The sequence below is a fragment of the Pogoniulus pusillus genome, chromosome 13 (genome assembly GCF_015220805.1).
Source record: "Pogoniulus pusillus isolate bPogPus1 chromosome 13, bPogPus1.pri, whole genome shotgun sequence".
In the NCBI taxonomy this organism is placed as follows: Eukaryota; Metazoa; Chordata; class Aves; order Piciformes; family Lybiidae; genus Pogoniulus; species Pogoniulus pusillus.
In genome coordinates, this window is record NC_087276.1 from 23155580 (window position 1) to 23166929 (window position 11350).

General features: G+C 51.8%; 1 protein-coding gene across 2 annotated transcripts; it reads left to right on the plus strand.

Annotated features, from left to right (window-relative positions):
- Positions 1-863: 863 nt before the first annotated feature.
- Positions 864-3090, plus strand: LOC135180783 (voltage-dependent T-type calcium channel subunit alpha-1H-like). 2 transcript variants are annotated; one of them, XM_064153526.1, is made up of 2 exons: positions 864-1268; positions 1669-3090. In XM_064153526.1, the coding sequence occupies exon 2, from the start codon at positions 1690-1692 to the stop codon at positions 2008-2010; it is 321 nt and encodes a 106-aa protein (XP_064009596.1). In that variant the 5' UTR covers positions 864-1268; positions 1669-1689; the 3' UTR covers positions 2011-3090. The 2 variants fall into 2 exon arrangements, with proteins under 2 accessions (XP_064009596.1, XP_064009597.1); XM_064153527.1 differs by lacking the exon at positions 864-1268 and adding an exon at positions 1407-1532.
- Positions 3091-11350: the final 8260 nt, after the last annotated feature.

The following is an 11350-nucleotide window of genomic DNA, read 5'->3' on the forward strand; positions in this document are numbered from 1 at the left end:
CCCAGGAGACGGTGAGAGGCAAGTGGGGTTTGCAGCAGGCTCAGCCTCGTGTTCCCTCTCTGGAAGCATCACTGGGGGCTCTGTGCGGAGTGGCTGGATCGCCTTACACCCTCAGACCCCGCCGTGAGAGCATCACTGGGGGCTGAGTGCGGGGTAGCTGGATCGCCTACACCCTCAGACCCCGCCGTGAGAGCATCACTGGGGGCTGAGTGCGGGGTAGCTGGATCGCCTTACACCCTCAGACCCCGCCGTGAGAGCATCACTGGGGGCTGAGTGCGGGGTAGCTGGATCGCCTTACACCCTCAGACCCCGCCGTGAGAGCATCACTGGGGGCTGCGTGCGGAGTGGCTGGATCCTCTTACCCACTCAGTCCCCACCGTGGGCGTGTCACTGGGGGTTGAGGGGGGTGTGTGACTGGACCCTCTTAACCCCTCAGCCCCTCCTTTGAAGCCCAGGGTGGGGAACTGCATCTTCTTTTTCGGGGTGCACGGAAGCCCGCAGAGAGAGGGGGGCCGAACCCTGTGTCTCGCACCTCTGCCGGCTTCGCAAAGTCTTTTCCGCCTGCCGTGGAGGTGGTGGGGGAGGGAAGGAGCGATATGCACCCCTCCTTTTCCCACAGCCTCGCTAGGTGACCTGCCCTTCACCAGGCATCTCCCTCAGCCTGAACAAAGGCAGCGTGGCTGGGGGTGGGTTAATGGGTGGATGGGGGCCATGCAAGCGGGTCCCACCCCGACCCCCCGGGGTTGCCCCGGCTCCTCCCGGCTGCCCGCCCCCGCCGGGTTCCCAGCCCCTTCCTCCTCCTCCTCCTCCTCCTCTTCTCTCCTCCCCTCTCCTCTCCCTCCTCCCCCGGTAAATCCGAAGTTTCCTGTTAAGCACGGGCGAAGCTTTAGCAAAGCTGCTTGCGGAGCTGCCTGCTCGCTCCTTGGGATTTACCGTCGGGAAAAGGCTCGGCACGGCTCGGGAAGGGCCCCCACCCCCGCCGCCACCTCTCTTCTTCCTCGTCCTCTTCCATCCTCTTCCTCCTCCCCAGCCTTCCTCCATCCTTCTCCTCCCTAACCCTCCTCCATCCTCCACCCCCGCGGGCGCTGCACGCCGAGCCTCAGCCCGCCCCCCCCTCCCCCCCCACCCCACTGGATTTACTGGGTGGTGGTGGTGGTGTGTGTTTTGGGGGAGGGGGGAGAGATCCGTTACCCCAGTTGCTGTCTGGTCCCATGTGAACTGGAAGGCACGGCTATGCTCCTGGGGATACTGCGCTCATCCAAACTAAGGTAGGATCCACAACCCCCACCCCCCCATCCCCCCATCGATTTTTCGCTCAAGGTCTCCCTATCACTATTCCATCCCCCCAAAATTAAACGGGAAAAGCAGGTGGGTGGCTGGGAGCGCCTCAGTGAGGAGCAAGGGGACGACACCTAGTTTCTCCAGGGGAGTGGGAGCGGCCGCACCCGGGAAAAGGAGGAGGAGGAGGCTTGACCTCCCCCCCCTCCCGCATCCCAGCCCGTCACTCGTCTTTGTTGCTTCGGGAGCTCCAGGTAGGAGCCGCGCCGGGATGTGCCCCGCTGCCGGGGTGGAGGGCTGCCGTCCCTGACCCTGTACCCTCCCCCAAGCCCCCCGACCCCCTGCCCTTGCCCCCCCCCCCCCCCTGCAACCCACACCCCCCCACCCCAGCCGTAGGTACTGGCCGCTACCATGACTGATGGCGAGAGCCGAGAGTCGCTGCCGCGCCCGGCCGGGGGCGAAGTGCGGGTGCCCATCACCGCTGCTCCGCGCCGCCCGGCCGAGCACCCGTCACCGGAGGATGCCACCGGTTCCGGCCCCTCCGGTTCTCCCTGCCGCGATCCACCGCCCGACCTGGCCTCCGAGGAGGAGGAGCAGGTGCCTTACCCGGCGCTGGCACCCACCGCTTTCTTCTGCCTCAAGCAAACCACCCGCCCGCGCAGCTGGTGCCTCAGGCTGGTCTGTAACCCATATCCTTTCCCCGAAGGATACTGCAACCCCCTCCCCCGCTAGGTTGGGAAACCCCGAAACCCCTCGACTCCGAAGTCTTCCCCATGCCCAGAGTATCCCGCCGGCGTTCAGCTTCTCCGGGGCTCTGCTTTCTTCAGCTCATGGTGATGCTACAAAGCCTCCGTGGTCCCCAGAGTGCCCCAACTCTGTGCTGTCCCAGTATCCAATTCTGGGGAGGGGGCTTTGTAAGAGTGAGACAAGCGGGGAGAGTCTCCCTGCTGTGCACATCCCACTGATCTCACTCAAGGGGCGCACACACCAAGGTCCCTTCGGCTCCGCCAGCATCATCCAACAATCTGATGTGGGGGCAAGAGGGACATGGTGACAGAACGTGGTGCCCAGCGTGGCATCACGAAGTGATGGAGGATGCTGAGTTGCAGTCCCCCCAAGAGAAACCCCTCAAATTTCACTTCAGGGTGGGAAGAAGTGAAGTTTAAAGACAACCTCACGTTTATTGTAGCCGTGGTGGGGAATTTCAACCCGGTGCTGACCCTCTTGGTGTTTATATAAGAGCTGGGAGTCAATGTGCGTGTTCTGGGCATGGAAAAATGGAGCGGCTTGGAGTTGGGCTGAGGAAAGCACATGCCTTGCTCACCTCCACTCCCAAAAACCTCCCCTTTGCTTTTGTTCTTTTTGCAACTTGCAAGTAGGGGAAGGAAGAGGACAGTCCAGCCTCTAAACTTCCCTCTGTTCCCCTCATCCCCTGTGTCCTTTAGCTGGTTTATTAACAAAGGAGCAGTCCTGATATCCAGAAAACTGAATTTTCCCTGGAATGTTCGTGTGTCAGTGGAGAGTTGTTGGTCTGTCTTGATGATCTTCAACAAAAAAGTGAGCTCTGAGCTTTGCTCTGGCAGTTTCGGAAGCGCTGGGGTTGTGTGGATAATTAATGCTTTTACCTCACCCTGATACCTGCCTGCAGTTTGCTGCCCGTATCCTGCCACTGCTATTTAAAAGCATTATTTATTCATATGGTTATTATTGATCTGGCTTCAGTTAACCAAAGAAACCCAGGTGCAGCTGAGATCTCTGTTTTCCTTCAGCAGCAGCACCAAGTGGAGTGTTGTCATCAGGAATTGCACAATCCTCCTCCTTGGGGTTAGGTGAAACACTTGGTGGGAAAGCCCTTAATTTTTGTGTCTCCTCTGGTTGGAAGCAGGTTTCCACCAACTATTGACTTTTGTAGGGGCATTTCTGCTTTACATCATTGCAAGAGAGGAAACAAGCTCCTCTGACAGGGAGAAGTAAACAAGTAGTTGATCTTAGCTGATGCTTTTATAGCCATGTAAAATATGACGTGCCAATGATGGTTCTGTAACAAAAAAAGTGATGTTCCAGGTGCTGGAGGGGCTTAGGGGCCACCACCACGTTCCTTTTACAGCTGAGAGTCAGCCAAGACTGGTCTCTTATAGCAGATTATTTAGTGTCTCTGAACTTTGAGTGCAGGCAGGAGGGAGAAGCCTTCTCCTGTTTCTTTGGTGGGGTCTTGCTCTCCATTAGGCTTGATAGTCCCACAGCTGATACCACTGATGAACTAACCTGCACCTGGAGAAAAACAAAGCAGGGGGAGCAGGAAGATTTGTGTGCAAGTGGGTCCAGGTGTTGCTCATATAGGGCGGGGTTGTGCTTTTCTTCTGCTTATCCACATCCCCCCTTGGAACTTGGATCAGTTCCTTTGCAAAACTTAGCAGTTGGGTGGAACTTGTGACAGTTGGGCACCAGTGAAGCAGAAATGTAATAAAACTCCACAAGCTCTGTGCTGCAGCATTAGTGCTGTCAGAGCTGTTGTGCTTTGATTGTAGCAGAACAAAGCTCGTGATGAAGCTCAACAGTAGGGATGAGCTCCTTGCTGGGATTTTTTCCCCCCTCTTCTCAGCGGGCTGCAGTTGGCATAAATCCTTTGGCGTTGACTGGTAAGTTTGCTGGTGAGAGTGCCTGTGTTGCTGCTGGGTGTGATGTCTGAAGCTGTGTTCAACAACCTTGAAGGTGTGTTTCTTGCTCAGGAGATAGTGCAGGGTATATGTCAGACCTTGGGCAGCTTGGGGATGAGTGCCACTACTGCAGGGCTGGGATACTAGAAAGGCTGCTAGATGGAAAGACAGCTCAAGGAAGAGTGTGGGTGGATCAGTGTGATAAGGACTGAGATCCTCCTAGTACCTTTGATAGTGGTTTTTCTTCCTGGGAAGGTTGTCCTTTGCTCTCATTAGGGTCCCTTTGAGAGGGGAATGGAGAAGAAGGTCTCACTCCATGAGCCCCAATGTCTGTGTCCCTCCTATCCCAGTGCTCTTTGAGGGTTTTTTGCTGTGGAAAAGCATTTCTGTGGGTCTCCTCTGTGGTGTTTCATCTCCAGAACTTGCGCTGGCTTCCCTCTCTACCAAGCAGAAAGGCTTCACCCCTGTGTCACCCCTGTGTCCCTGGACTGCACACAGAGCTGTTTGTCTGTCCAGCATGCCTCAGAAAGTCAGTTTGCTCCTCTCTGTGGGGTCTGGTTCCTGGCAAATCATAGAATCAATAAGGTTGGAGAAGACCACTAAGATAATTGAGTCCAACCATCAACATAACACCATTATAGCCATTACATGTATAAATGAGGGCTTTGCAAGAGGGCTCTGTAACCCTCCACCACACATGTATCCCAAAGTGCCATGTCTACTTGTTTTTTGAACACCTCCAGGGATGGTGACTTCATCACTTCCCTGGGCAGCCTGTTCCACTGCCTGCCCACTCTTGCAGGAGAGATTTTTTTCCTCATCCAACCTAAACCTTCCCCGTTGGTTCTGGGGTCTGATCCCATGAGACATTCCCAGCAGAGGCAGGGAGCTGCATCCCACCGTGCCACAGAGTTTGCACCACTGAGCTAGGTACAGCCAAACCACCAATTTCTACCTCAGTTTAGCAAGTTCCACTGAGTGCATCTTGTGTGGGGCTCCTGGCAAACCCTTATCAATGCAGAGCACTCGAACCACAAAAGCCACCCAGCCACTCTGAATGGTAGCAGAGACCTGCAGCCCGGAGCAGGTGGAAATCCTCCACGGGTGGGCCAAAAGCACGTTTTGCCTCTGCGGGTAAGCAGGGTGGGGGTTACTGCCAGGCTTAGAAATAGCTAAAAAAAGCTGGTGCCTGGTTCTCAGGGGGACAGGTGGGATGGGGATCAGCTTACGGGGCCGGGAGCCTGCCTTAGCCGGAGGCACGCACCCACCCGAAGGGCCGCGCATCGCAGGGGAAGCGAGGGAGTGGGCAGAGGGAGGAGATGCACGTTTGTGTTTTTAATAGCTGGGCTGCCTTTGGCAACGTGAAGAGCAACCAGGGGAAAAGAAACCAATCCCATCCATCGATTCGTATTAATAAACAAACCCAACAAACTCCTGAGTTCTCGAGCAACTGAAAGCAGCAAAATCGACCAGGCGCTGGATTTTCAGGTGGAGGAGCAGTAATCAGAGAGTTGCCTCCACTGAAGTTTGATCAAAGGAGCAGAAAGTGTTTGAACAGGCTCTGGGTGTGATTTTCATGGTTGATTTTGGTCAGCTGTTTCCTGTCTAGGCTCATTCCTCAGCTTTCTGAAGGAATGACTGGACAAGTGGCAGGACAAGAGGAAATGGCCTCAAGTTGTGCCAGGGAAGGTTCAGGTTGGATATTAGGAATAATGTCTTCACAGAAAGGGTTCTCAGGCACTGTCTCAGGCTGCCCAGGGAGGTGATGGGGTCATCAGCCCTGGAAGGATTTAAAAGATGCAAGTCTGTGCTGCTGAGGGACGTGGTTCAGTGGTGGTGGCAGCTTAGCAGCAGTGGTGGGATTGTGAGGTCTAGGCAAGCAGCTGGACTTAATGATCTCAAAGGTCTCCTTTCGACCTCAAGAGGTCTAAGGGTCTATAACTCCAGCACAGGAGTCTCTCTCTGAGCTCCAGGGTTGCATCCAAACTCAGCATTGACCAGAAAGTCACTTGTACAGATGGTTTAGAGCAAATAACCTGGACCTAGTTCTCATGATGTGGACAATGCTTGAAATGGAATTGTCACTCTCAAGTCGAATTGTTTTGTTGCCTTTTTTTCCCCCCCTCTGTTTTTACAGATTTAATTTGCCTTTTTTTTTCCCTGAAGCTATATATTTGGAAGCAAACTTACTTATTTCTTCAGTCCTGGATCTCCTACGTGGGTTTATTTATAGAGGACTGTGGGTGGGACGTTGTGTACTTGGTGTGCACGTTGGGTGGTATAGAGTAGGATTTGGGGTTTTGCCATCCTGCAAGGTCCTTTCCTGGCTCTCCTCAAGTGCTGCAGGTAGTTAACAGCTCGACAGAAGCATGGAGCTGTGCCTGTGTCAGCTGAGTCTCATCTTCAATTTGTGGGAGTGTGTCCAGAGAAGAACAATGAAGGTCTGAACAGGTCTAGTGAGGAGCAGCTGAGGGAACTGGGGTTGTTTATCCTGGAGAAAAAGAGAATGAGGGGGGACCTTCTGGCTCTCTATGACTCCCTGAAAGGAGGCTGGAGTGAGGTGGGTGTTGGTCTCTTCTCCTTAGTATCAGGTCAAAGAATGGGAGGAAACAGCTTGAAGTTGTGCTAAGGAAGATTTAGGTTGGATATTAGGAACAATTTCTTTCCTATAGGGAGTGGTCAGACATTGAAACAGGCTACCCATGGAGATGGTGGAGTCACCATCCCTGGAGGTGTTCAGGCAATGTGTACACAGAGTGATTTGAGGCATGGCTTGATGGTCATGGTGGTGCTGTGTTGATGGTTGGACTCAGTGACCTTACAGGTCTCTTCCAACTGAAACAATCCTGTGATTCTATTGTTATTTGCTGGTTGGAACATCTGATCAGCAAAGCATTGAGTCCCTTTCTGTCCATCCCTGGCTGCCCTTGCACCTTGGGGAGAGTTTGAATGAAGCTCCTGTCCCTTGCTAATCCATGGATGTGTGATGCAGCCATGGGCTGGGGTGACAACTGGCATCTGACACAATCCACGTGCCTCAGATGGAGCAGTGGGGAGGAACCTGTGTCTGCCATCAGCACCTGAGGGGGTTGCCCATACAAGTGCCTGGAGACAAGGGGCTGTAACCCAGGACATAAAGCACGGAGACATCCAAGCTGCTTTCTTTCACCGTGCTTTGCAGCATGGCTTTGAGAAGCTGGAGCAACTTTGCTGGTTATTTAGTGATTCAGAAAAACATGCCATGATTCATTACAAGTTGAGTTCTGCCTGCCTTAGTCAGAAAAAAAAATTACTTTCTCAGTCAGATTTGTTTTCTCAAGTGGCTACAGAGCTCATTGGTGCCAGCTGATCTCGGTGGGGCTTGGCTCTGGGCTCCTGGTTGGGTCGAGTTGCTGCTTGCATCAGATTTAGGGTTTGGGGGTTTTTGATCTTTTTCTTTATTTGTTTTTTTTCCTTGAAGTGCTTTCTGCAGCACTTGCATGTTGCCCTCACAAACACTTCAGGACAGGCCTACCATCCACAGTAACATCCTGTGTCTCCTTTTCTAAGCATTCTTGAGTTTGGCTTTAGAACTGAATGGTTGAAAAACACCATTCTGCACTTAAACAGCTTTATCTGCTCTGTTTTCAGTGCTATGGTTTTCACTCCACCCTGTTTTTCATACAGGGCTAAGATCATAGACTAATAGAATGTGTCAGTTTGGAAGGGACCCACAGAGGTCATCTCATTCAACTCCCTTGCAGTGAGCAGAGACATAGAGTGGTAGAATGGTGTGAGTTGGAAGGGACCTTAAAGATCATCTAATTCCAACACCAGGCCATGGACAGGGACATAGAATGGTGTGAGTTAGAAGGGACCTTAAAGATCATCTAATTCCAACACCAGGCCATGGACAGGGACATAGAATGGTTTGGGTTGGAAGGGACCTTAAAGGTCATCTAATTCCAACACCAGGGCACAAACAGGGACATAGAATGGTTTGGGCTGGAAGGGACCTTAAAGGTCATCTAGTTCCGACACCAGGCCATGGACAGGGACATCTTCCACTTCCAGGTTGCTTTAGGACCTGTCCAACCTGGCCTTGAACACTTCCAGGGAGAGGCCATCCACAACTTCCTCAAGCAACCTCTTCCAGTGTCTCACCAGCCTCACTGTGAAGATGTTTGCCTGGTGGTGTTACAAACTCTTCACCCACACCAAGCTTGCAGTTCTCTTATTTCTCAGTGCCCAACTGATGATGCCTTTTGGCTCCTGCAGCTGAGGCACCATAGCCGCTCACGATTTCAAGCACACAGAGATGTGGGCAGAAGTGACCAGATTTGGGCTCCCATCCATTTAGCAAACATTATTTGATTGTTCTGTAATAAGCACGTATCAGATTTGAGGAGCTTTGTGAGAAAGCCTTTGCTTTTAATCTGTTCTTATGCAGGCTGTATCCCAACAAGTGCAAGGGGAGGCTTTGACCAAATGGTAATTTGTCATCTCCAAATATAAACAGAGCAGCAAAAAATATTTAGTGTGCTGTGGAAAAAAAACCCATTAGTGAATAAATGTATTTCTGGTCTCATGCTTGGGAAGCTGCTGAACATCCTCAACATAAATCTGGTGCCAGGCACAGGTGCTGAATGACAAGAGATTAGGAAAATGAGGAAGAAAGTGGAGCCTGTCTGAAAAGATGTTGTCCACGTGTTGGTTTAGCTGCTTTGATTTCAGTGTTGGGTTGGCTCAGTGCAACCAACTCGTGCTGTAGTCCTGAGTTGGTCTCTTCTGCCAGGCAAGCAGCAACAGAACAAGGGGACACAGTCTCAAGTTGTGCCAGGGGAGGTCTAGGCTGGATGTTAGGAGGAAGTTGTTGTCAGAGAGAGTGATTGGCATTGGAATGGGCTGCCCAGGGAGGGGGTGGAGTTGCTGTGCCTGGAGGTGTTGAAGCAAAGCCTGGCTGAGGCACTTAGTGCCATGGTTTGGGTGACTGGACAGGGCTGGGTGCTAGGTTGGACTGGCTGAGCTTGGAGGTCTCTTCCAACCTGGTTGATTCTATGACAAGGTCCCTTCCAAGCTAAGCCATTCTATGAAATGTCTTTCCTCCCCTCTCCTCTAGGCAAAGGCAGGAGCTGGAAATCCCTGCCCCGTGGGAAAGCTGCTGGAGCCTGTGATATTTAGGAAGAATGTCAGCGTGAGCGGCAGCGTGGGCAGGGGGTGGCTGGTGGCTCAGTGCAAGGTGTTAAGCTCTCTGCAGACTCAAGCAGGCATTAGCTGCTGCTTGGCTCCTGTTTGCAAAATGACTTTTGCAACAACAACAAGGAAGGGGGGAAAAAAGGGAGGGGGGAAGGGGAGTTAGAAAGCTAATTACAAAAATACTTCCAAAGCTGAGGAGGTTTTGCTGTGGCTTTTTGTAGCAAGGACTGGATGGTGTTCAGGGAAGTGCTGGAGAAAGTCCAGAGAGGTTACAGGGATGCTGAAGGGCCTGGAGCATCTCTGTAAGGTGGGAAAGCTGAGAGCCCTGGGGCTGTTGAGCCTGGAGAAGAGCTGCCTGAGAGGGGATCCTCTTAATGCTCAGCGAGAGCTAAAGGTCGGGGAGCAAGTGGGTGGAACCAGATTGCTTTCAGTGGTTCCCAGTGACAGGACAAGGGGCAGTGGACACAAACTGGAAGGCAGCAGGTTCCATCTGAATGTGAGGAGAAAATTCTTTGCTGTGAGGGTGCTGGAGCAGGCTGCCCAGAGAGGTTTTGGAATTTCCCTGTCTGGGGAGGTTCCAAACTGGCCTAGGCATTGTGATCCTGGGTAAGCTGCTGTGAATGCCCCTGCTTTAGTAGGAGGGTTGGGTTTGATCATCCCCAGAGGGCCCTTCCAACCCCCACCGTGCTGGGATTCTTTCAGCTGATATCTGTGTTTAGAAGTGTGAATCTAGGGAAATCACAGAGAAGAAAAGAAGAAGGGATGCTGGTGCCCAAGAAGGAAAAATGTGAAATTGTCCAGTGAAGTGATCTCAACGATCTTAAAGGTCCTTTCCAACCAAAACAATTCTATGAAATGACATTGACTCATAATGAAACAGAGCTAAAAGTCTGAGCAAAGTGCATAAAGTAAATCAGAATTAGAGGTAATGAAAATAAAATGAAATCTTTTACTTTAATGGAATATAATAGGCAGCAAATAGAATCATCTTTAACTCCTCCTCACCTCCACTTCTGATCTTTCCTGTGGTCCTACAACCCTGTACAGTGTGGCTGGAGAGCTTGGTGCCTCGTTCAGCTCTGAGTGTGCAGCGCATCAGAGTTTTAGGGCTCCCTTACAGTGTTGTCCTGGGTCGGGTCAGGACTGCAGCAGGTAGCTCTGAGCAAATGCATTTAGGGTGCTGCCTGCCTCATTCTTCCTCATCTTTTTATCTACTTAATCTTTTTCTTGCAGTGATACGTTGGTGTTTACAAAAAGGGAACCTCAAGGGAGGTTATTCTTCCCCTGTACTCAGCACTGCTCAGGCCACACCTTGAGTGCTGTGTCCAGTTCTGGGCTCCTCAGTTCAAGAGAGATGTTGAGGTGCTGGAAGGTGTCCAGAGAAGGGCAACAAAGCTGGTGAGGGGCCTGGAGCACAGCCCTGTGAGGAGAGGCTGAGGGAGCTGGGGGTGTGCAGCCTGGAGAAGAGGAAGCTCAGGGCAGACATCATTGCTGTCTACAGCTACCTGAAGGGAGGCTGTAGCCAGGTGGGGTTGGTCTCTTCTGCCAGGCAACCAGCAACAGAACAAGGGGACACAGTCTCGAGCTGTGCCAGGGGAGGTCTAGGCTGGATGTTAGGAGGAAGTTGTTGGCAGAGAGAGTGATTGGCATTGGAATGGGCTGCCCAGGGAGGTGGTGGAGTCACCATCCGTGGAGGTGTTCAGGCAAAGCCTGGATGAGACACTTAGTGCCATGGTCTAGATGACTGGATAGGGCTGGGTGCTAGGTTGGACTGGATGATCTCAGAGGTCTCTTCCAACCTGGTTGATCCTATGATTCTATGACACTTCAGGACATGTTCTAGTGGTCATGGAGGTATTTGGTTGATGGTTGGACTTGCTGATCTTAACAGTCTTCTCCATCCTTAATGATTGCATGCAACTGATCTAAAAGTTAACTCTTCCTGCATCCACATATCCAAAATTTCCCTACAGAATTTCACTGAAAACAGTAATCCAAATTATTTTAGGATGCTTTTTGTGTACTTTTCCTCTTCTACTCTTGGGCTTCTCTTTTTGATAGTTCCATACAGGTTATTCCTCTGCAGTGAGATACTGAGAGACATGAACTTATTGCACCAGTTTTTACTATGGATTACTCATATGAAATGAAATATCTACTGTGAAATACCTACAATCTACTTGTGGTTTTCAGGCTCTAATTCATAACCCTTCAGAGCAATCTGTTTGCTGCTTTTCAGG

What these genes read in the sequence shown, in the direction of transcription:
- LOC135180783 (XM_064153526.1), top strand. Translation starts at nt 1,690, where the DNA reads ATGACTGATGGCGAGAGCCGAGAGTCGCTGCCGCGCCCGGCCGGGGGC.